The sequence below is a fragment of the Rhinolophus hipposideros genome, assembly GCF_964194185.1.
Source record: "Rhinolophus hipposideros genome assembly, contig: HAP1_SCAFFOLD_346, whole genome shotgun sequence".
In the NCBI taxonomy this organism is placed as follows: Eukaryota; Metazoa; Chordata; class Mammalia; order Chiroptera; family Rhinolophidae; genus Rhinolophus; species Rhinolophus hipposideros.
Window position 1 is genome coordinate 5,998 of NW_027668890.1, and position 26,997 is coordinate 32,994.

General features: G+C 37.6%; 1 protein-coding gene across 1 annotated transcript; it reads right to left on the reverse strand.

Moving 5' to 3' along the window:
- On the reverse strand, positions 1 to 26,181 carry LOC308495735 (protein WWC2-like). The gene is made up of 5 exons (XM_081080720.1): positions 26,170 to 26,181; positions 16,447 to 16,556; positions 7,979 to 8,182; positions 7,072 to 7,148; positions 1 to 924 (listed from the first exon to the last, which is right to left on the reverse strand). The coding sequence occupies exons 3-5, from the start codon at positions 8,127 to 8,129 to the stop codon at positions 892 to 894; spliced, it is 261 nt and encodes an 86-aa protein (XP_080936846.1). The 5' UTR covers positions 8,130 to 8,182; positions 16,447 to 16,556; positions 26,170 to 26,181; the 3' UTR covers positions 1 to 891.
- Between the last annotated feature and the right edge of the window lie 816 nt (positions 26,182 to 26,997).

Here is a 26,997-nt window from a genome sequence, read left to right on the forward strand (position 1 = left end):
AAATATGTCTGTCTTCCTCTTTGAATGTCCAATAATTTATTAACAGCTTTATTCACATGTAACTGGCATATAATAAAATTAATGTTTAAACTATATACTTTAATAAGAGCTGACATATGTATATACCCATGAAACCACCAACACAATCAAGATAACGAACATATCCATCCTTCTCCCAAAAGCTTCCTCATGTCCCTTGGTAGTCCCTTCCTTCTGCCTCTCCCCACTTCTCTCATCCCCAACATGCATGGACGTTTTTGACTAGTAGTTGGCCATCGTGAATTTTACATTGTTGTTGCTGGTGTTATTGTGGTCTCTTCAAGAATGCTGGACTTTCAAGTAGCACACAGTTAATATTTTAAATCAGTTTGGTCCATTCAAGGTTTACTTTAATTTTTGTTAGGATAGGTCCAAAGCCACCTTTAGTCTTGGATTAATTTGGTCCAAGTCTATCTGATGTCCCACGTCTAATGAGGCCGCTCCATTCTGCCCGATGGAAACATGAACCATTCCCAGCCCTATGTAAGCTCTGAGACCTGTTTTTCCTACTGCCGTCTGTCCCAGGCCTTGTCTATTTTATACCATGCTTAATCAGTATTCAAAGGTTTGAGGAGATTTCCAGAGCTTGTTCTTGCTCTCTTTCTCACTCTCTAGCTCCCTCCTCTCCAATATTTCCCACAAATTCTAGACACTTTCACTTCACTGAACTTTATTCTTCTGTCTCTTTAACTCAGGCACATCACTAGATTATGTGTGAGTCCTTGCTGCACTGCAGATGATGCAATCTCAGGGCTCCCGTGTCCCTTCAGTTAGGGATTAGTATTCTTCTGGCTGTTATCCAATGTCTGAAAACAGTTGGTTTATGGAGTTTGTCCAGTTCTTTGTCTGTTGTTATAGGACAATTCCTGTAGCAGTTAGTCCTTCCTGGGCAAAAACAGAAGTCAGTTGGATCTTTGAAAAGATATTCATGTGATTCCAACAGCCTGAGTTTTAGACAGAATATCTCCCTGTTGGACCTATTTCATTAATCTCTCCTTCTCTCTCTATAGGCAAAAGATCTAATTTTGGGATTCAATTGGCTAATCGCACATCACAAAATTCTACTCCTTTGTATCTTGAAGGAGCTCTCTCTAGGAGTCTGGTTCTTTGATTAAGTAGAAGCTGTAGAACTATGTCTACCACCCTTAACTCTAGAAATAAATATGTACATGAAAATGCTGAAGATTGCAGAATATATGTAGTATAAATAGATGTATTTTCTCTCACTACTTCATTGTCATGGCCTCAGGAGAGTGATTCTCCAAAATTTAATGTGAACATATTAGGTCAATATATTTATTGTGTATATGTCAAGGAAAACTATTGAAATATTAGGAAGTGTTGGTTTGAATGTATTCATTATAATAGCTTTTTAACTCACACAGTTCCACAAAGCTAACTCCTATAGCCTTTTGAAAAATGAGAGAATGACTCTTGTAGGTTTTACAGGATCATTTAAAATCGATTATTTATGAACCATTATTTTCTTATTTTTGTCTGCTTAGACTCTATATTCTATCATAGGAGAAGTTAAAAGCATTTAATTTTGTAAAAGGCCATGAGCATTATGGATATAAGGGTGTTTATGAATTAAGATGGAGAAGACTGGAAGCCATGGCCAGAGTTTGACATGGTAGTTTATCTAGATGAGGAGAAACTAAACATCTCCTCCCCCAAAACACAGGGTCAATGAAGGATTTCTTCTGAAGTATATATTATTTAGCCTGCAGTACAGTACCCTGCAAAGCTAGAAAAGGAGACTAAAACCATCAGAGAGAGAAACAAAACATGAAATCAATAAGTGTTATTAAGTGTTACAGTTTTACTCTACTCAAGGTCTGAGTATGCTTTTATTGCAAAAAGCACTACTGTGCTATGAATTTTAATTATTTCAAGTTACTAGCATGTCATAAGAGACATAACACCAGTTCTTGTATTAAACAGAGTACCTCTCTCTCATTTTCTCTTTTAGTCTTGCTCTCTTTTCTTTAGTGAATCAAGTCATATCATTTCATTCAAAATTCACTAAGACTGGTGTACTATTTTCTAACCCAACACCAACTACAACACAAATTCATTTCTATACATCCTAAAAGAATAACCATACCTAATGTACGGTTTGGTGCTGCACGTTATATCCCTCTTTCTCTTTTAATACTCTGAAATCAAGTAGGTCACAGTTGAAAACCTGGGATGTAAGCTAAGCTTTAAATGTAGTACAAGTAAAAGCATATCTCTCATGTCTAGTCAAGAGACAAACCTTATTTGTAACAATTCACATTCTCAGAAGACATATTTCTTTTATTCTGAAGTGCACTGCTATGATTTTTGTATGTTAGTTACATAAGTGGTTAAAGTATCATAATATAATTTGCACATGAGTTAACTCTATTCACAGTTACAAACTAAACCTTAAATTCAATTGCCATTCTTTTAAATCTGTGCCCAAGATTACAAATATGTGAGATTGTGGATGACTTTTCTAAGTCCATCACCACAGCTAAAAACAATTCAAAGAGAATTCAGACTAACAATGTGTGAGTAAATATATTTGAGAACAAAAGATAGTACATTGTTATTAATAGCAGTGTCTACTAACCAGCCAGAGTACAAATGATTTAACCAAAGGGGCCTTTGTTTTCTTTTCCTTTTTTTTTTTAGAAAGTCAAAAGTTGGAATAGAGCATATGCTATGGTGTTCAATACATTTCTCAAATGCACTTGTACTACTAAAGATTTTCTTTTACACTTCTAACATTTTATTTCAGTTTAATAAACATTAGTAAAAATTTAATCAAATTCATCAAACATTTTCTCCACCAAATTTTCACCAAATCTTACCTATTTGTAATTTGGGGTATATACATTTTTAAATATCAGTTGAATTTAAGGTTTATTTTGTATCAAATATTCCATACTCTATCCCAAGAAGACAATGGTTTAAGTATCAATTATGAATATAAATAAAATAAAATATGCAGTGAAAATTTTTACATTCCCTCCCTAAAAAAAAAAAAGATTTTTCCAAATAATTAAACATTACCCTTAAAAGTTATGAGTATATTAATTAAAAATAAAATAATTTATTCATTTCACCCAACTAGAAATAAGATGCCAGCAAGTTACTATTATCCCATTTGATGAAGGAGGAAACTGAAACCCAGTGATCACTAATACCTATGACCATAATATAAAATAAAATAGATGTTTTAGACAGATGGTTCTCAAATATTTGACCCATCAGCTTTAATTCAGTAAAACAAATGCAGCACAACTGCTAATACTGTTGCATCAGAATAATCAAGTATGAAGTTAGTGTTTGGCTTTGTCTAAAAAATTGTTATTGTGAGTAATACAGACAGGTACTCCATGACAAACAATGAAGAATTAGTTCATTCCTGAGTTACTATTTCTGTGGCATTAATTTGTGAAAGTGACTATTAGTGTACACAGTGATTCCTACAGGGCAGACAAGCCAGGAAAGGCCACTTTTGCACGGCTGGCGCATCCTGAAAGTGCTACCTGGCTAAAATGTGCACAAAAAGCAGAGAGAGCGCTCCATCTGTTCCATAGTATTCAAACCATGACACAGTTCAAAACATCACAACAGCAACAAGGGCAGATTTGCTTGTTGCTGTTCTAAAAAAGGTGTTTACACTGACAGGAAGTATTAAACAAGCACCTATTCACGAATGGAATGAGATGAAGAGAGTGTCACTTCTGATCTTTTATTACCGTTATTTATGAATGTCTTATGTCCTCTCTGTGAGGGAAGCGCCTTCTTGAGGAGAGCATTCCTGTCCAACCCATCTTGTGGCCACACAGTGATAAAAAAATATATGAAATATGAAATATACAGGCTTCTGACAGTAAGAACACATTAAACCTGGCATAAAATAAGCTTTATCTAAAAGATTCGGCTGCATCAGGAGACAGGTCTGAGGAGTGTGACCATTTGGGATTTCCTGGGATCTCCCTGATTGACAGGGGGCTCCATTTCCTTCTAAATGATTATTTGTGTGAGATATCCTGTATGTTTCTGTTTTTAAATCCCTTCCTTAGTTTGCATCTTTCCTAAAAGGGGGTTTACAATGTGTCTTACAAAGATACGAAGTGTGAAAGATGGTAAAAATTTCAAAGGACAATGATAATAAGTAATAACTTTTGGAGAAATGCACAGCTCAAGTGAGTACTGAGGTTTATTAAGAGTAAGTTTAGACAAAATACCTTCATTACCCTTTTTTTAGACAAGGTATCTAGCCTCGCAGATCACAGAAATGTATAGACATAGAACAGAGACACAGCAACAAGGCATTTGATAAACCATTGCATGATATTCTTGAGAAAGGTCCAGAGAAATATGGGTGGGTTAACAGAGTAAAACAGGAAGATGCTGATGGTAGAAAGACACAAAACACTTCTATCAATGACTCCCTAAATTTAACCCAGAAATCCAAACTGAAGACGGGTTTGGCTTTCAGAAAGTATCAGCAAACTTTTTTCACACTTTTTCTAAGTGTGAAAATCGTGAGAAAGAAAAAAACAAACAAAACATCTATTTGAAGACATTGGCAAACTACCAAGGCAGCAAAAACTTGTGTGAAAAACCCAAAAGATAAGGGAAGCCCACCGTCAAGATCCAGACTGGGCCGGTTTTCTTCCTTTTGATACATTTGCATATGCAATACAGACTACAAAGTCGGGAGAATGTAGTGGCAGAGCGCAGAAAAACCACTGGCAGTCCCGGTGAGCTGGGAGGCTTGGGGAGAGATTTGGAGCTCAGCTTCCATGAAGCATCAAGGGCCCTCATAAAACACCCCAGGAGTTCATTTGGGAGTTTGAAGAGCTTTGCCCTAAAAGAAAGGGTGAACTGGAAATAGACCCACTCTCAGAAAAGGAAGGAAGCCCAGATTTCAGATAGCTCAAACCTTGATTGAATTAAAATGATCTGACCAGGCCTAACTGCCTACAAGAAGTTAAAAACTAAATTCTCTTTGAAGGATGACAAGATCATCCAAAACCTCAAATTATCTTTGTACTTTTTCATACATAATACGTGGCTCTTAATAAAAAATAAACAGCTGTAAGAAGTTAAATACTGACCAAAAATCAAAACCATCCTTCAGACCATGCTGAAGAATCCAACGTATAGAAAATTTAGATATTGTGTTAATCAAGATATGGAATTTAAAAAGTAACTGTGATTATTTTGTTTAAAAAATTATATATCAATCAGAATTTGGACAAGTAACTAAAAACAATATAAAACAATATAAAACAGTCAAAGACAAATTTCAGAACTGAACAGTACACAGTGGAATTAAGCTGCAATCAATAATATAATGACCAGCTATTTAAAAATTAAGCAACACACTCACTCACTCATGTGGGAAATCATACAGAAGTTAGAAAATGTTTTTTTAACAAGAGAAAAACAAACAGAAGTTTATTAACATGTATACCTCATGTATACATGGAGAATGGGGTAAAATGTGTCATTCTCTGAGGAGGCTTAAGGGGATGGGATATGTAGGCCTCTTAAAAGAAAGCAAATGATTTTGGGAAAAGATGAATGGGCTCATAAGGTCATAAGGGAATAGATGGACGATATGACAGTTTGTGACAAAGGGTGTCTGGGCGTGGTGTTCACATCTCCTGTGGAAAGTCAATCATCCCTGGCTGATGAAACTCCTGGTGGGGGGATTTATGAAAACTGAAGTTCCTTTAGGAGAATCTGTCCTTAATCAGATAAGAGGAGTTCAGAGAAAGCCTCTTTCTGCGTTTGCTGATTTTCAAGTGCTTACAGCTCAAAATACGTAATCAATATACTAAAGTGGCATACTTTAGGGTAGTATATTATGCTACTCTTCAGTAGCATGTATCAGAATCTCATTCCTTTTTAGTTAGAAAGTATTTTGAACTGATTGATAATAAAAATACAAAATTCAAAACCTGTGGGATATAGGCAAAAGACATGCAGAAAATAATTCAGAGCTGGAAGGAAAGACAGAAAGTAAGAAAGGCTCAAACTGTAAGTATTTGCTAAAATTGAAGCTATGAATATTTTTTGATACAGCAATTTCACTTTTAATTGTGTAACTAATACAAATGTGTACACATGTGCACCAAAAGACATGTACAATAGACATATACATTAAGGCATAAGTTTTAATTATCAGAAATTGGAATAAACGGTAATGTTCATCAATAGTAGGTAGAAGACAAAGAATTTATGGTATGTACCCCAAAGTGGAACGCTTTACAGCAATAAATTTACGCGGATGAATCTCAAAATGTTCTTAAGAAAAAGAAGCCATCAAATAATACGTGTGGTAGCATTCCAGTTTTACAAAGTTCAAAGCAGGCAAAAAAGTAACCTATAATGTTGATGAGACCAGTGTTACCTTTAGAGAGAAGGATAATGACAATGAGGGGAGACAAAGGGGGCATCTGGGGTCACGGTAATAATCTATTTCATGACCTAAGTAATGGTTGCATGAATTTACTTACGTGAATAGTCTTTAAGACTCCAAAAATCAAGGACAAACAAGCTCTGGCCTTAACAGCTGTTTGGTAAAAAAAAAAAACTTAGGAAAAAAAATCAGGAAACAACCCAGGAGAAAGTGTGAGAAGTTGGTCAAGTTTGATCTAGAAAAGGAATGGCTTGATGTTGCAAATTGTGGGCATCTTTAAATATTGGGTTGTCTGATGGAGGAGCAACTAGGCTCTACTCTGAAAGACATATTTCAGCACGACAACGGAAAGTAAGTTATTGCGACTCAAAGTTTGATTCAGTATACTAACTGCAAATGATAAAACTGCCCAGTGACGGAACACACTGTCTCAATAACAAGAACAATCTGAATCACTGAACAACTTCTAACAGGGGCAGAAAGACCACCTATAGAGAATAAGTGGAGGAGATTCCTACAGCGAATGGAGGTGGCAGATGACCACTAAAGTCCCTTCCCCACCTTCAAAGTTTATGCATATGTTCAATGTAGAACCACAATTAAAAAACAAAAAATCTTACCCTTAATCGTGTTGTGGAGATCTCAGCTTTTAAAATATCAGGATCATATTTTGTACTAGACGAAGATCCTGAAAACACTTTTCAAAGAGAAAAAAGAAAAATAAGGTTGCATAACTAGTTCTCAGCTTAGAATTTACAAACTCTAAAAGCAACAAGATTTACAGGCTTTCGTGGATACTTACTTACTTTATAATTCCTTTATTGTCATTCATCAGACACCTAAATATAAAAAGTAATCTTCAAACCTTTATAATCTTTTTAAAAACTCAAGAAAGAAAAATGTCATGAAGACCCTGGTACTCAATTTTCTTGTGAATTTTATACCAATGTATAAAATCTTAGACCTTATTGCACATACAGTTTATCAGAGCTTTGCGTTATCCAGAAACTTAATTTAAGTAGAACTTCTGAGTCCATCATCGCTTCTTCTTTAAAAGCCAGCTCCATCCATATAATCAAGTTTTAAGATGAGAGAGGAGTAAATCAACTCAGGTGGTCAACAGAAACTTCACTCTAGCTAATAGTTCCTGGCCCTGCTCACTACAGATAGCGAACAAGAGTAGCAAAAGGGGCTAAATTATTTGCCTTGATCTGAAAAGGTAAAAATTAACTAATAAATAAATAAAAGGCAATCAGGCAGAAGCAGGAGCCAAACTAGAAGGGATACCTAATTCCCAAATGAGGAGACTTTGATCTGGAATGGGGTCGAGGGGTTTTACTGAGAAATCTGGGGTGTGCCTACGTTCTCCTCCCCAACCCCTATAGCTTTCAGGGATTCTTCCTGCAGAAGAAGGAATAGGACCCAAAATGAAACTCTACACAAACTCCATAAAAAAAAAAAAAAAAAAGTTCTATTATTTACAATTTGGTCCGCAAGTCTGAAGTCTGAACAGCCAACTGTACTTACAGCTTGTGTGAGAACTTGACTTTTCCTTATAGGCATCATTTAATCGTACATATTCATCTAGGGCCAGAGCCAGTCTTTGCTCCTTCACGTGGTACAGCTCCTTCTGTGTCCTGAGGGCATCCTGGGCCACCGAGAGATAGTCCTTGAGCATTTTCTCCTGTTCCCCCCTCCATTGTTTTCTTGGATCTTCAATCTGTGTGGTTTCTGAAAATACATTAGGTATTTTTTAGAATTAAATTATATTTAGGAGGGATTATTTAAGCTTTAAATTCTCTGAACTCTGTTATATGTCCACAACAAATAAGTATAGAAATCAAGAGTAAATATTTTGAAATTTTTATACAGTTATTGTATATCTGTTGACTCTAACAATAATACTGGGGATTACAGTTTGTATTTCTTTTTTCCCCTATTTTTCTAATAATTCAATTTTATTATATTTTACAAAAATATCAGTCAGTCCATAGAGGGTTAGAAATTTAAAAACAAACAAACAAACAACACTTGTCCTAGTTTGAAGACAATGTTTGAAGGCACGGTTCTTGGTTCTGCACTTCTGCACACCAGAATCATCTAGAGAGCTCTAAAAAAAAAAAAAAAAAAAGCAAAAACAAATCCCAAACCAATGCGAGTTTCTGTGGGTGGAACCCAGGTGCTGGTAGGTTTAAAAGCCCCTCAAGTGATTCCTGTGAGCAGCCGAGAATGTGCACCCTTGCTCTGCCACAGATCGAACACTGCCTCCTCCATGATCCTAAACTTGTCCAGACTTGCCTACCATGTCTCACCCACTCCTCCCTTGGAAACCACAATAAAGGCTCTGGCCTGTGCCTTCTCCTCCACTCCTCTGCCTCCTAACTGACCTGGGTGCTTCCCCATGGGGCCCTGCGTGGTGTGATGTGCCCTCCTCTCTTGGGAACTGTAAGTTCTACACCTTTTTTTGATGGCACTGACCACTTTGTGTCATTGCTCAGTCACCCTATACATTAAATTCAGGTACAATCAGAACAGGTAGGTCCCATGGGCTGGCCACTGTAAGACTATGAGAACCTGTCCTGACAAATTAGGATAGGAAAATTAATTTATTAATTTGCTGGAAGGTCTAGTGGCATGTAATGTCTTCAAAATGCTTTGCATGTGAATCTCAACCTTAATGTGGACCATCTCGGTATTTCTGGTTGGCTCCAAGGGCTACAGTGAGTCAAAAGCCAGAGAATGATATGATGTGACCACAAGGATCTCTAGAGGTCAGGTGGGTTCCGATGTCCAGTCTGGTCTCTAGGGATAAGAGGTTCAGGCTGTGAAGCCTGGGTGGCCGTAGGGCCAAGAGAGGCCCTGGTGGACTGACTAGTGGCCTGGGTCAGGTAGACACAGCACAACCACTGCCCCCAGTCACTGGAACCAGTGTGTTTCCTCTAAAGTGGCAAGTATTCTGAACACTCATTTGTAAAGATGTAAATATTTTAATATGCAAAGGAAGAATACCTCTAGTTGTGGGGAAAAATAGGCTAGAATCAATGTGTAAAGAAGAGATGCAAGAGGGGACAGCCCTGGATGGACAGCCCCTCCAGCCAAGAATCTTCAAGGTCGTCATCCCTACGGGGCAGCGGGGCCACGTGGGGAATATGAAGAATGGGCCGAGATAGCCAACAGGAGCCTAAATTTCTCCGTTTTAAATATTCATTGTTACTCAGGTCTGGTTGTCCAAGCACATTTTATATACATGTACATATATATATTCATTTCATGTATATATGTATTTATTACACACACACACACACACACACACACACACACACACACACAAATGCAACCTGGCTCAAAATCCAGAACTCATCCCTCTAACAAATAGAACTTTATCATCTTAAAAAGTTTTCCCAACTGTAGACCCACAATAATCCTCACCTGCTAGTATTCACGCCCTTGAATATGAGTTAGATCTCCTGACTTGTTTCTAATGAACACAACAGAGACTAAGTGATAGGACATCACCTGAGACTCGGCTATAAAAGGCTGTGACTGCCATCTTGCGCTCGCTGTCTCTCTTCCTGGCTCTTGGCTTGTTTTGCTCTATTGAAGCAAATTGCCATGTTGTAAGCCATCCTATGGAGAGGACCATGTGGCATGGAATGAGGCGGGCCACTGGCCAGCAGCCAACAAGGAACTGAACCGCGCCAACAGCCACATGAGTGAGTTTGGAAGCAGATCCTTCTCCAGTCACGTCTATGGATGGCTGCAGCCTGGCTAACCCCTTGAAGGAAGCTGTCAAAGTCCTTGAGACACAGGATATAGCTAAGTCTTGCTTGGATTTGTGACCCCCAGAAACCCTAAGATAATAACTGTATTTGAAGCCACTAAGTTTTGGGGTAACTTGTTATATAGAGATATATAACTAGTAAACTAACCAAATAAAGAGATAATACAAATTGAAAATGTATATGAAAAACTTGGAATGTTATGGTAAGATTAATACTCCCGGTTCTCTCTCTTAATATCTTTAGGGGTTTTATCTAATCATATTTCCCCACATAGGGTGGAACTGACATACTTTCAATAAAATACCTGTCAACAGTTAAATTGTTCCAACATACTGAAAGTAACAATGACTGACACATGAATAAAGTATAATAATAATAATAATAATAATAAAACTACTAGCATTTGTTTTGAACAGATCAGCAGAAACACTCCAGTAGACTGGCTTAAATAAAATGCACTACAGGAGATTCAGCAGGAAATAGTCACATTTCCGAGATATTGCACAATTCAAGTATGGACTACAAAAGAGCGTTCCCAATGGCACCTCAGAAGGCTTCATAAAGCAGGACTGCGCTTCATCTCCATCAGCTATATTTGCTGAATAGATTTGTGAAGAATATTTATGAAATGTAAATATAAAAAGTGTATTATACAAATGGGGTATTTCTTTAAGACCTGGTGGCCTTGGGAGATCATTGTATTATAATGCAATATAATTTGCATGTCATCTACTATATGAAAGAAGTAATATAGCACTTAGTGTTAAAACATCACATACCTCAAGGAATTCACATTCTATCAGTTTTATAGATGTGAAACTTTATAGAGAACGCATTGTGAGTTACAAGAGCTTTTCATGAAAGGTAACAGACTCTTCAAAGGAATATTATTTCTGTCTACATGCATATTTCTACTCTTCCTGCTGTGCTCAGGAAGATGAATAAAATGAATATGAGCAACTTTCCTTATCTTCCGTTTTAGAAATGACCTGCTATGCTTATTATCTGTTTGTTACTTCTACAATTACTGACCATCTACCACATGCGATAGGAGAAACAAGATGTGCAGGCACAATCCCTCCTTCTAAGAACTTATAAAATATAAAAGAAATTGTGACACATGAATTAAAACAAAAACACAACTATTTTATGCAGTAGAAAGTGATCAGAGCCTTGAGAAGAGAATGGTTTAGTGCCATGGCAGTTTAGAGACATAGGGGTTTCCTCTGGCTGAAAAAAGTAAGGTTCGATGGAATAGGCAGTGACTAAAAAGGGCTGTGAAAGGTTCCAGACAAGAGGCCCTTCAGGACCTAGTCGTGTTTACTTCTCCAGCCCTCTTCCCCGGCTCCATCCACACCAGCCTTCAGCTGCACTGAATTTCTTTTCCTTCTTTCATCAAGCTCTGCTTTCTGTGGCCTCTCCAGACCTTTGGCCTTATTTGTGGTCTCCCTTCTTCCAGGAAATTTCTCCTTCTCCCAACCCTCCAAACCCTTGTTCTCTAGGCCTGGTTAACTCATTCTTTGGGTATTGACTTAAAGACCCTTCTCTTAAAGCCCAGCTACACCCTTCAGAATGGATAGGGTGCTTCTCCTTGTTCTCCTTTGTTCTATTAGTGTGAGAATGGTTCTCTCCACATTCTATTGTACTTCCTCATTTTTCCGCCAGTTCTCCAAAGGGACTAGCCTACGGTTTCTTAACCTCAGATTAATCACTACACAACTCATTTTGTAAGCAATGGTGTGCCACAGAAAGGTGCTAAGCAAGGGCATGAAGGATCTTAGCTATATTTTAGGAAGATCATCTGACAGAAATGTGAGGTTCTACTATCAAAAGTTGATACAATTGTGCAGAAGATTTTTTGACGAAAGATTATACATTAAGTGAAAACAGCAGTTTATAAAGAAAGAAAACAGTATGTGTAATATAATCATACTTGAAGTACAAAATATATTTAAAACTGTGCGTGTGCGTGTATGTGTGTAAGAATATATACTAAAAGGTTTAGAATACTTAGATCTCTCTGGTTGTGTGAACAGAGAAATTTTTAATTGTTTCTTCCTTCATTTACCTATATTTTCTATTTTTCCCCATGCACATCTATTACTTTTATAAAGTTTTTTTGTTTTGTTTTGTTTTTAAAGGGAAAGGACCAAAAGGTACAGGGTAATGAGGGTCTGAATGAGGAAAAACATCAGTGGAAAAGTGGCTAAAAGAGCAAATTTGAGATTATGTTATAGAGGAAAAAATCAACAGGAATTGACAAGATGATTATAAAATTTTTAATTCAGTAACCATAAGGACTACAATGTTTTAAAAGATAGTACAGTCAAAAGGAAAACTGAAGAATCCACTTTTGTACTTGTTTGTTTTAAAGTTTTGATAGCAAAATAGGTAGCAGTTTGTTATAACTAGAAATGTTTGACAAAATATTAGGACAATCGGAGCCAGCAATACAGACAGAAGTCATGTGCATAGTAATGGCAAAGGGAAATACTGTTGTAGATACAGCTGCCAGCGGATGAGGGTGAGGTCACACCTTTGGAGAATGACACGACATAAGGGGCTCACAAAAGGGATACGAGGCAAATGAGGAAAGAAGGAACAGTCTGATGTAAGCAACGTTAAGAGGTTCAGGAAGAAAGGCAAGTTTACATTCAGGTGGAAGAAAAGGACGACTGTGACCTTGAAGAGTCCCTGAATTTGACGACACAAAATTTGTAAATTATCACATAGTAGTGATACACACTAACAATTCTTAGTGTCACTATCACCATAGTATGTTTTGCTGGGGTATTTAAAGTACCTACATTTTTTCTGTGTAAAATGCCTTAACAGTTTATCCTCCTAGAAAAAAATAAACGATGAAGTAAGACAAATGAAATAGGAGGGCCACAAATTTATTTTCTTTCCTCTAAAGGAAACAACTCCATATAAAATACCATATACGCTTGAGGAATTTTCATCAAACCTGAACACGTGTTGCTTCAAAGCTAACACAGAGGAGTTTGGAGTTCAGGGTAATATGGAGTAAGTACACATCACCCAATCTCTCCCACTGATGACAACTGAAAACCAAGGACATAATACGTAAAACAATCAAAGGAAGACTCTAAAAAGTAAGTAAGAACAAGGAGGATTGTGGAAGGAAAGCAGAACTCACAGAATCGTCATATGGCGGTGAGTTCCTATTTTGTTATTGTTTTATCCCTCCCATATGTCTTGGATTTCCTGTATCCTCTGGAACTGCAAAAGGGTGCAGACAAAAAAGCTCCAAGATCAAACCCACTCTTCCTTGTGAGAGCACAAGGAGGAAGAGAGAGCTCCATGGCCACCCCAGAGAAACCCCAGGAACAAATGCGCAAGCCCACGGCAGGCAGTAGTGGTGGTGGTGGCGGTGGTGGTGGCGGCGGCCCACTACAGGCTCACTTTCTCCCTACTTTGTCCTAAGGCATACGCAGTCATGGGAAGTATTCAATGATGTGGAGAGGCTAGGGTCTCTGCTTACTAACAAGAACACCAGAAAAAGAGGCTCCATGGAAGCCAGAGAGTATGGGGAAAGAGAAGAGAGTTGAAGAAGTGTCTTAAGTTTGTTGCCCACTTTTAAATTGGGTTGTCTTTTTAATGTTGATTTTCAGGAGTTGTTTATATGTTCTGGATATGGGTCCTTTGTTAGATGTGTACAATAAAAACTCATCTATGATCTTGTGCGTATCAGTAGTATATTCCTTAAAAATATGTTGAGTGAAGGTTCTATTCACACAATCGAATTTATATGAAGTTCTAGAACAGGTAAGAGTAAACTGTGATGGCAGAAATCAGAACTTGCAGCAGTGGAGAGGCTGAGACTGGAAAGAGGCCAGAAAGAACCTACTGGGGTGATGGGCATATTCAGTATCTTGACTGGAGTGGCAGTTAAAAGGATTATACTGAAAGACACACTTAAAATCTGCATTTTATTATATATAAGTGAGATCTCAATTACTACAGGAAAGACCAAAAAATTAGGGTATAATTCTGACCCTGTCGAAAAGTGATTTACTTCTAGTTATAATGATAATATCAAAATCTTATGAACTGTACTTCACAATTAACTCTGGATAGGTAACATTCCCCCGCCAATATCTACCTGTACCCCCACTCCACATACACACTCACTAAAAGGTGAATTCCATCATAAAACACTTAAGGCCTAATACAACTATCATTGTCAAGGTCAAACCTTTTACTTTTACTAGATATTTAATAGTGTTACACAGAAATAGTATTAAACAGCCAAACATTCTTTATTTCATTTTTTATTAAGATAAAGAGAAAATAATGCTGAAACTATACAATGTCAAGATACAACATATGTGTGGACCAGCTGTTATGAGAAGATAATACCATTTGCTCCCAAAACTACTTCACAGGGATGTCTTTAAGATTAATGAGATAATGGGCCAGGTCCTTTTTAGTGGGAAAACTTCTTGCTGTGGGTAATTTGGGCACTTTAGGGCACAGTAAATCCATCAGGCCGCTGGGATACCATTACTGCACTAAAGCAAAATGGTAGACCTAAAACTTTATACTGAGAATCAAGTTTTTAAATATTCAAAATGTTGCTTTTTGAAGCATAATTTATACCTGAAATGCATTTTAATTCCTTCAAAAACAAACAGAAAGCTTTTACTCTGTGAGTTAAACAATTAAGCTCTGCTTTGTAACATTTAAGAGTTTATCATTATACGAGGTACCCAAGGATAAAAAAATAAAGACACCACCAGTGTCCACAAGATGCTCACAATTTAGAGAGGAAAATGTGCAACTAAATAATTTAAATGAATGTAAGTGATTTTTAAAAATTCCTAAGTCCCTGGTACCACAGAAATACCTGGACAGGGCAGCTAATTCAGAATGGGGGCAGGAACCTGCACGGCGGAGGGCTGGATGCCAGAGGCGGCCTTTGGGAAGCAGTGAGGCCTGAGCAGGCAGCCCCTAGAAGGATACTGCAGTTGCTGAGAGAGCTGGGGGTAGAACCAACAAATGCAAAGAAAGGCAGAAAGTTCAGGAAGCACAGGGTACAGCTGGAGTGTCCTCCAGTGCCAGAGCAGGGCAGGGAAGGAGACTAGGAAACGAGTATCTGCCCAGTAAAGAAAGACCCCAGTGGAATCAGGGCAAGGATATTTTCACAAATTTGATATGTGATGTGAACATACTTTACATATTTAACATTCTTAGATTTCTCAGAGTTATTTATATGGGTTGTGTCTCTCAAAAACATTATCATATACCTACACAAAGGCAGCTGCAAGCTATCACTAGCAAATGAGCATTAAATAAAATAATTTCCTATAATGATATTATCCCTAAAGATACTAAACAGTATTGTAGACCTAAGAGAAATTAAGGTAAGTATAAATTATGCATTTCTTAAAATCTATAAAAACAAAAAAATTATGTTTAAGTAAAATAAGAAAAATGAATATTAATATTATATGTGACCATCTGAATAAATTTATAAAGGGGTAATAGAGAACTAAATATAAACACACACACACACACACACACACACACACACACACGAAAATACTTCAAATATGTGTTTCACAGAGTTGCACATGGCCACAGTAATCCTACGCACTACTAGCCTTACCAGGTCAGGAATGTGACAGATTTAAAATCTATTAGATTGAGAGGTATTCCCCTTCCAACCACAAAGAAATCAGGAAACAGAAACAAGACAAGCGTTTAGGGCTTTTCCACAGCCACCGCTGCCTTTTCCAGAGTTACTGATGAGCATCGGTCCTTCCCTCGACCCCACCATCAACACGCACAGCTGTGCCATTGCCCACCTGTTTCCACGGCAAGGACAAGAGGGACCCCAATCTGAAGGTGCAGGGGTCATGGAACGAGGAGCCAAATGGCTCCTGGTCTCCACAGGCTCCTAGACTCACGCCAAAGAAAACTAACTCCCTATGAGGCAGACAGACAGACAGACAGACAGACAGACAGACCAGAAGCCTTTATCTCTCTCTATGCCCCCCACCCCCATTAAGCCCAACTCTACACACATGCCCCAAATTCCAAAAATGGGCATTTCAATGAAATATTAGTCACTGATAAAGTGAGGGTTAAACAAATTCACATTATAAAATGTTTACTCTTTTGTGTGACTCTATCTTTGGGGGAATTACTTTTCTGCTACGGCTGCTTTTACCAAAAAGGAAAACTTACTGTTGATGTGATCGATGTAGTAGACACCAATCTGAGGGTCAAACCCTGCTTCCCATCCCCATGGCAGCTCATCCCCAACGCAGTCAGCAAACGACAAGGGCTTCGTTAACCTACAACAGACCAGAATAAATGCACAGGTGATTCTTTCCGTCAAACCACACAAGTCAAAATTCAGCGCCCTAACCACAAGCTAAGTGTCCAGACTGCATTTCCTTTTGGTTCCTGATTGTGTGTAGAGTTTGCACCCCTTTTTGTTAAACCTTAAAGAAAAAACAACAGGGATAAAATACAGAGACGAACATTCAAAAAAGCAGCAATGTCCTAACACCCTTTTGAAAATTCACAGCTTAAGACTCACAGGCAAATTTATACAATAAATAAATATGGCCAACTTAAATCAGGAAGAAACTCCAAGCTGAAAGTAAGGAGGGTTGCGATCTAGCTCTATTTAGCTCTACAGCTAAAGCGTCCTGTTAGGAAGAAAATTTGTCCCAGGATTTGAATCATCCTCTCAGTGCCTCTGAGACATGACATACATCAGGCCACACTCACTTCAGGTCGGATGCTCTTACACAAATGAACCAACCACTCGGTGGGGAGGTCCGCTATGAATTCTTGAGAGACAAACATTTTTCTAAGTATCTTGAACATCACAGTCACACAACAAAAATTTTAGTGGAACCAAACACACCAAGTATTTATATGTCAATGTGATCTCACCTTTTGAAACTGCCTTATTCTTTCTCCTTTTAAACTATTGGGGAAATGAGTTTCCTAAGCAGAGTATAGGTTTCAGACTTAATTACTGGTTGATTTTCCCTGTTACTTCCTTTATTTTTGCTTTTGAGATTCTCCTTGGCTGTCAGAGCAGCCACAGGCAGGCTAACACTACTGATTCGTGATGCTCTGTTGTTGAGTGGCCAGCATTAGTTGACGTATCTTCTAATTTAATGCACTGGCACCACCAAGCCAGTTTCTGCATGTGAAATCACCTGGAATCCCTTCTATCCGTGCAAACGAATATCAATGATATCATAGCTAAACAGAAATACAGATAACTTCCAAAATCACATCATGCATCAGAATAACAAATTGTGTCATCAACCCTCAGAATGCTGGGAGAACAACATGAAAAAGGAGGGCTATTGTCTAGCCTTCAATAGCCCTCCTCCAAGGACATAAAACACCAAGGGGTGAAAGGAAGGAAGTGTCTCCCTTTCTCTCAACCCTCCCATAGCATGAAGTCCGCTTCTGAAGATGGCTCCAGGGACCCTGACTTTCTAAACCAGTTCGGCTGACAGAAGGACAGCCAGCTCTGCCACTGACTCACTGGGAGACGCCTCGCGAAGCACCTCTCTAGCCCTCAGCTTCCTTCTCTTTAACTGGAGATCATACTCCCTAGCCTCTCCCTGCAATTTAACTGCTTCCTGCGATTACTGGGAGGATAAAAAGGGATTAATTTAGAACACTATCTAGGACATGGTAAGTACTCAGTAAATGCTAGTGATTAATACAAGCGCGGCACATGAGTTGTCTCTTATGTTCCCCAAAGGCACTGAGTCAGGCAGCAGAGGACAGAACAGTGGTTCTCCAGGTCATCTTCACAACCAGCAGCATCGACATGTAAGGACTAGTTAGAAATAACAAATGCTTGGGCCCCACAGTAGGTCTACAGAATCAGAAACTCCAGGGTCCCACGAGGTATGTTGAATCAAGCTCTTCACGTAACCACTGGCTCAGAGGTTAGGAGCTTGAAATTTGGGATCAAAGAGACCTGGGTCACACTCTGTTCTGCCAATTACTTGCCACTTACTTCCTAGGGCAGGTTGGCAACCTTAAACCCCGTTGTCTAATCTATTTTTGAAATGAGGGGTGGGGTTATGAAGTTTAAATGAGAACTAAACAGTATAATGCCTGACAAACGGTAAGCTTCAATATTGGATGAGTGAAATAAATCTCTCATGTGTTAAGCGATGTGCCCAAATATGGCAACTTGTCATATTTACTTTGTAAACATGGAATCGATTTGAACTCAATCTGGGTCAAAAATGGAGCTCTTAGTTGTGCTCAAATTCAATCTTATATAAACTACCCAGGAAAACTGAGTTTTCTTTTGACAAAGGAATTAGATACTATATCAAAAATTCCCCAACTACAGGAATAGGCTTGTCTCCATACATTGTATGTAAGACTGATCTTTGACGAGTGCAATAAAGCTGATTAGATAAAGTCCCGGTGCCAGGATATCTTGCATGCTATTCTGTTTGAGGATTCTCTTTCCCCAACTCCTTTCTCAATGCTGTCTAAAAGGTGCACGCATCCTAAAGAAATGAAGAGTAAGAAGACATGGAAATGGTAAATTTAAATGACAAAACAGAGATATTATACAAGTTTTATCCTGGCACCAAACCAACACGATCTGATTTAAGCATATGATATGAAAGTATTTAATACTCCTAGACTCAGAAGTCACAAAAGCTTTCAGATCCTGTGCTATAATTACAAGTTAGGGTAACTTGATTATGCTTGGAAGTAATCCAGTTTTTTCCATTAATTGTTCAGCAGATAATAAGCATTTTATTAACTGTCACTGTTCTAAGACTAGAATTAGATCTACATGATACATGTAATTGTGAACTCAGTTAAAAATTCAGATGTTGCCATTCCTGGAAAGTTCAACATAAAAGTTTCTTTGCAGCATCACTTCAAAAATCAACTTACTACTTTATTTTCTGTATCTGGATAAATATATATCTTTTCTCCACATTCTAACATTAAGGAAACCCATCAAATACATATTTATAAATTTCAAAATTTTAGGATTTAATTTTACCCAAATTGTAAGATATAAATAGAATAACCTCAGGTACCAAACAAAATTATGCGCGTAGTTATGCTGCTGTCCTGGGAGAGGGAACATATCACTGTGATATACTAAGCAGTAACACAAAACAGATGTATTCCAAAGTTAGAAACAGTATGAATTAGAACAAATACAGTAAGCAGAAATGTTAATTCGCTTCTAAATTTCTTAACTCATGTTCTACACAGGGAATCTCTGAAATAGTCAAGCTTCCTTTGATGTTAAGGAAGTGAAAATGGATGATAGAGTGTGTTTTCTGTTGGTTCCCACAATGGAGCAACATCGCACAAAAGGCCTAAAATTAACAAGTCTTTATGCTAAATTCCAGGGATTACTCTTTGCTTAAAAAACCATCTTCCTCGCACCATGACTAATGGGAAGAAAACGGCAATTTACTGCAGCACTTTGCCAAAGTTTACACATAAAACTTGAACTTCGCGTGGCATTTCCTCTCCTTCTGAGTGCTGTATCAGTGTTTCACAGTCTGTCATTTAGTACTTACTGTCCCGTCATGAGTATCTGTCCTAGGCCATGAGGTGACACACGCACATTTACTCTTCATAATTGGATGATGGTGAGTACTGTGTGTGTCCAAGCACCAAGGCAGAAAAACTAAGTCTACTAATTGCAACTGAGTTTACTAATTGCACTAAGAGAAAAAGCACTTAACAGGGAAAACCATTTTCAGGTTAATAAAACTCTTGCCACAATTCAAGCTTCCCAAATGCATAGTTTCACATGAATGTGAAAGGTCTTAACAGTTATTTTTACTTGGTAGCATCTGCTCCTGTCATTGTTTAGCTTAGCTCAAAGCCGAGTTCGCATTGTCAACTGTCTGACTACTACAGAATCAGCCCACACAATATTACTCGATTGTTCTGAGAGGAGAGGGAAGGAGGAAGGATGGGGTTCACAATTTGAATTTTAAAGAGAGGGGGAAATACCAGAAATCTTTCTGAGGAACTTGAATTTATAATGAGGTTGATTAGTCCCCTCAAAACAACTTCTGTTTCCATCACTATTCTAGCCAGGGAAACCGGCAATGCAAAGGAACAAAAAGAGGGAAAATAATAGGAGAGAGTCAAAGGTAGCAGCAAGAAGAAAATGGCTTTGAAGAGAAATTATACAAACCACTTCAGAGGAGGGTAACAAGGTTAGTTCTATGTCTTTGAGGAAATTCACTTAAATGTTTCAAAAGGAATAATATTAGATAGCAGGACTGCCAGACAGGGAAGGCCTCCAGCCCATGCAATGGGCCAAGGAGGGCTGCCGCCCAAGATTTCAATGACTCGTCCAATGTTCTGTTCTGTAGCTGCTAGTGTGTAAGTAGCATAATAGGTAGTCTAGCCAGGCTCATTTCTTCACACTTAGTTCATGCCATCTCTGCACCTGCTTGGTTTCTCTTGTACAATTCTCTGTTATGTTGGCCCTAAGTCTGATCTTCCTATAGCTTTTACCCACTGGTCCTAGCTTTATCCCTTGGTGCCAAAGAAAACTAGTTTAATCCCTCTTCCACACGATCGGCTTGCAAATATTTGAACACAATGATCTTGGTTTCCAAGTCTGCTCTTCTAGAACCAAATGACCCGTTACTCTCACCGTGTCTATTCTTCTTCCACTCAAAAGCCTGCCCCTCTCCTGCCCTTAATCCCACCTGTCTCTCCCCATTTTGCATTCTCACTCCATCAACTATCAAGTATTAATTTCCTCTCATAAGGCTAATTATTTTTCTCATTCATCCTACAAATATACTCAATCCACCTACCCTAAAGTCTTTCCTCACATCATCTGGCTCCTCTTTTGGCATTCACTTCCTAACCATTCACTCATTCTAACCTAGAAATTTTTAATCTGGATGACTTTTAGGAGGCCCTATCCAAATCTTCCTAATGACACTTAACCTAATTCTGTGGTTATTTTACGAATATACTTCTGAAAGGCAATATTTGTGGGTGTTTCATCTTCAGAAAAGCATACTGGTTATGCTGTTGGTATAGGAACCCAGATATGTTATTTGCAAAAATGTCAATGCTCACGATATTCTATGTTTAAAAATCAATTTTTACATGTAGTAATTATACTAATATTATAAAATATTTACTGCATGCTTACCACGAACGATGTTTTATATATATATACATATATATATATATATACACACACATATATGTGTATATGTGTGTGTATATATGTAAATGTGTAAGTAAAATCCTCATAAAACTCTGCAAAGGAGATACAATTATTATCGCCATTTGAATAGCTTGTGTGCGGCAGGGCGGGGGGACTTAACTTGTAATCACATAAACATGTGACTACGCAACACATACCTCTCTCCCCAGTGAACATTTGTAAGTTTCCAGCCATTAAGTTTATTATGCTGTCTACAGCTATCCTTACTGTTAACTAACACATGGATTTAACTACTGATACACTACTTGGATTTGACGACCCACCAATTTCTGGAAGAGGTGGAAAGAAAGGGGTCCCTTTAAAAAGTTCTGGAGGCAGAATAGAGAGTCCAGAAGTAAATCCATGCCTATATGGCCACTTAATCTACGACAATGGAAGCAAGAATGCACGGTGGGGTAAAGACAGTCTATTCAATAAATGGTGCTGGGAAACATGGACAGACACATGCAAAAAAATGAAGCTGGACCACCTCCTTACACCATATACAAAAATAAATTCAAAATGGCTTAAAGGCTTAAATGTAAGATCTGAAACCATAAAATTCCTAGAAGAAAATATAGGAAGAAACTTCATGGACATTACCTGGAGTAAGATTTTTACTGATATATCCCCTCGCGCCAGGGAAGTAAGAGAAAAAATAAACATGTGGGATTACATCAAACTAAAAAGTTTTTTCACAGCAAAGGAAACCATCAATAAAACAAAAAGGGATCCTATTGAATGAGAAAAGATATTTGCCAATGATATATCTGATAAGGGGTTAGTATCACAAATTTATAAAAAACTCACTCAACTCAACTCCCAAAAAACAAACAACCCAATTAAGAAATGGGCAGAGGACACGAAGAGACATTTTTCTAAAAAAGACATACAGATGGCAAACAGACATATGAAGAAATGCTCAACCTCACTAACCATCAGAGAAATGCAAATAAAAACCACAATGAGATGTCATCTCACCCCAGTCAAAATGGCTATCATCAATAAATCAACAAACAAGTGCTGGCGTGGATGTGGAGAAAAGGGAACCCTTGTGCACTGTTGGTGGGATTGCAGATTAGTGCAGCCACTGTGGAAAACAGTATGGAGGTATCTCAAAAATCTGAAGATAGAACTACCCTATGATCCAGTAATTCCACTCCTAGGTATCTCTCCGGAGAAACCCCAAACTCCAATTCAAAAATCTGTATGCACTCCTATGTTTATTGCAGCACTTTACACAATAGCCAAGACATGGAAACAACTGAAATGCCCATCGGTAGATGACTGGATTAAGAAGCTGTGGTACATTTATACAATGGAGTATTATTCAGCCATAAAGAAGAAAGAAATCTTATCATTTGCAACAACATGGATGGACCTAGAGAACATTATGTTAAGTGAAGTCAGACAGAGAAAGACAAGTACCATATAATCTCACTTATATATGGAATCTAAAGAAAAGAATAAGTGAATGAACTAATCAGAAACAGTTTTGGAGACAAAGAGGAAAAACTAAGGGTTGTTAGATGGGCAGGTGGGGGGGTGGCGATAAGGGGGTGAGGGGATTAGAAAACAGTCGGTAACCACAAGATGGCCACAGGGTTTTGAAAATTAATTTGGGGAACGTAATCGATAATGTTGTAAAGATTTTGTAGGGTATCTGATGGACACGTGTCCCATTTGGGAGACCACCTCAGGGATGATGTAGATGCCTGATCACTGCACTGTACACCTGAAGCTGAACAATAATGAATGCCAACTACAAGTTTATATATATGTGTATGTATGTATGCATATACTTACAAGAATTGGAGTAGAGCATTAGGAATAGAGACAGTGGAAATGTAAAAAAAAATCCATTACATATTACTACACATATTTTTATGACAAATAACTATATTTTTCAAAACAAAACAAAACAAAAGACTTGTTTTGTGACACTGCATATGGTCTATCTTGGTGAATGTTCTATGTGCATTTGAAAAGAATAAGTATTTTGTTAGGTGGAGTGTTTACTTGGTTGATGGTGTTGTTCAGGTCTTGTATATTCCTTCTGTTTTTGTGTCCATTTCTTTTTCTAAATTTTTTTATTTTTCAATTACAATTGACATTCAATATTATAGGTGTACAGCATAGTGGTTAGACATTTATATAACTTATGAAGTGATCCCCCCAAAAAATCTAGTAGCCACCTGGCACCACACATAGTTATTGCAATACTGTTGACTATATTCCCTACACTTTACATCCCTGTAACTATTTTGTTACTGCCAGTTTGTACTTAATCCCTTCACCTTTTTCACCCCCCATCCTCCTCGCATCACTTCTATCAATTAGTGAGAGAAGAGTATTGAAATATGCAACTATAGTGATGGATATTATAGACAAATCTATTGTGAATAAGTCTATTTTTTCTTTTAGGTCTATCAGATTTGCTTCATGTATGTTGAAACTCTGTTATTAGATGTACACACCTTTTATTTTCAATATTATATAATAAAAATGTTCAAACATAAAGAAAAAAAAGTTCTGGAGGGACAGGATGTGTGTGTGTGTTGGGGTGGGGGGGTGCCTAGACTTTAACAGGAAACAGCCGATCGGCAGCCATGGTCAGCGTCTCTACTCTTGGGCAATAATGGCTACATGCTCTGCTACAGAGGCGTCCACACCCTGGACCTTCACAATAGAGGCTCTGAAGCAGTAAAAAATGAAGTCCACTCACAGGTAAAAGGAAAATACATACGAAGGACATGCAATTCTTAATTCCTTAGAGATCTGACCAAAGATCAAAAGTAGCTTTTAAAAAATATTTATCTCTTTGACGTGATTTGTAGATTGAATAGCAATTTCTAAGTAAAACTATATGATTTATACATATGATTCTTACGAAGGAAGTTAGAAAATGATTCAACTTAATTGTTTATATTGTCTGACTATTTTAGCTTAAAAAAAAAAGTTGGTGCTAATAAAGCCAAAGTTGTATATTACATCTCTGACAAGCTCCTTAAGACAAGACTGGCCTGAAAAATGTTGATTTAGAATAGTGGTTTCCAAACCTAAGCGTACATGTGACTCATCCAAAAGGGTCAACAAAACAGATTCCTGTTCCCATCCCCAGGGTCTCTGACTCAGCAGATCAGGGGTGGGTGCCTACGAATTTGCATTTCTAAGTTCCCAAGAGAGGCTGCTGTGGGTTCCTGGATCAGACTTTGAGAACCACTGGTTAAAAGGCACCAGTGATAGTCCTATCCACCCAGGGAATGGAGAAACGGAAAACAAATTCAATTTAAAGATGAAACTGGAGGCAAAAGCTACTTCAGAAACAGCTCTATTATAAAAACTATGAAGTGTTTAGACAAAATTAATGGCTTAGTAAGTCTCAGATTTGGGCAACTTTATTTCATTTTAAGTAAACATTTTTTTCCTCAAAGGACATTTAAATTATTTTAAAATAAGTTCTTCAAATGCAAGCCTTTCATTTTCTTTCATTGTCCCACTTCTATATGAAATAGTAAGAAGTACTCAACATTAGTCATCAAGGAAACACAAATCAAAACCACAATGAGGTACCAGTTCACACCCACGAGGACGGCTACAATCTAAACAACAGAAAATAACAAGTGTTGATGAGGATGTGGAAAAATAGGAACCCTGTACATTGCTGGTGAGAGTGTAAAATGGTACAGCTTCTGTAAAAACAGTTTGGTAGTGCCTCAAAAAGTTAAACACAGAAGTACTATATGATCCTGCAATTTCAATACCTAAAAGAACTGAGAACAGGTAACCAAACAATCACATATACACAGATGTTCATAGAAGCAGAATTCAGAATAGCCAAAAGATGGAAACAGTTGAAATCTCTATCATAAACAAATGTGGGATATACATGCACTGGAATATATTCAGCCATAAAAGAAATGAAGTATCTATACATGCTACAATGTGGATGAACCTCCAAAACCTTGCAGTGAGAGAAGCCAGACACAAAGGCTCATATATGGTATGATTCTGTTTATATGAAATATCCAGTATAGATAAATCCATGATGACAGAAAGTAGATCAATAGTTGCCAGGGGGTAGAAAGAGGATCAAATGGAGAGAAACTGCTTAACGGCATTTGGAGTGATGGAAACATTTTGGAACTACCTAGATAGAGGTGGTGGCTGTACAACATTGTGAATGCACTAAATTATGTCACTGAATGGTTTACTTTAAAGTGGTTAATTTTGTGTCATGTAAATTTCACTTCAATAAATTGTTTCTTTAAAAATAGTTAACAAGTTATAACAATTCCAAGACTCCAAGTGAATCTTTTTACAAGAGGAAGTAAAATAATACAAATATGGGGAAATGTTCAACTTCACTAAAATAACAAGAAATGCTAAATGAAACAATAATCAGGCTTAATTTTAAGCCTATTAGAGTATCAAGATTTTGTTTTGTTTTGCTTTGTCTTAATAATGATGAAACTTAGTTCTGGTTCGGATGTGGGTGATCAGTTACTTTCATTTATCACAGGTGATTTTGTAACTTGATACAATCCTTTAAGAAACAATTTGGCAATGTTAAAAAACCATGCAACTGTGGATTCCATCTAACCTAGGAACTCTATTCTTACACAGTGTTCTTCAATCCTGTCCCACCGGACACCCCCACAAAGACTTAGTAGCCCCCTCAGGTGTCTTACCACACTGTTGTCTCTCCTACTAGCCCACGAGCTTCTCCAACGCACGGCCCCTGCTCGGTTCTCTGTCTCCAGCACAATGCCCGCCTCATGCATAGTCAGCATACAATCAATGTTGACTGAATGGATGGATGCAGGTTAGAAACGAAGACAGAAATGAAAACAAGTATATCGTGGAAGAATTGTCATTAAAATTTGTTTTCTATTTACATACATAATGATAAATGAATTTACTAAAAACAATATGAAGGTTGATATTAAGATGATAGTTGATAAATGTTTCCTGACAGTGAGACAAGAGAGGAGAAAAACCTTTCAGTACTGCATTAATATATCTGGTCCTATAATTTATTTTAGTTTACTATAATTAGCTTTAGGTATCATAAATGAATAGCTAAATAAAAAAAAGTCTTAGTTACAAAGAGGTAAAAGAATTTATCTCAGGTGTTTTGATAATTCAGCAAGCTAAAAAAAAACATCTTACCCTACAGAAGAAAACAGTGGTGTGCAAACACTTTAATCTGAACTTCTTTTCTCTCCTAAGTGCCAAGAAATGTTTGCTTGTTGGATTATCTGGTTTTGGAAAACAGTTTGAGGATTTATGTGGATATGTTAGCAAAGAAGGTAGGAATGTCTGAGAGAGGAATAGGGCTTAAAAGATTATTGTACAAACAAACAAACAAACATCTATCAAGACTGTCTCATTCTCCTATCTACAGTTCAAACAACACACAACCATTATTATTTCATCACAAATAACAACTGTTCAAGGACCAGGACTGGAAGAAGCTTGAGTCTTTACTCTGGAGAAAGCGCTCCAGTCAGAACAAG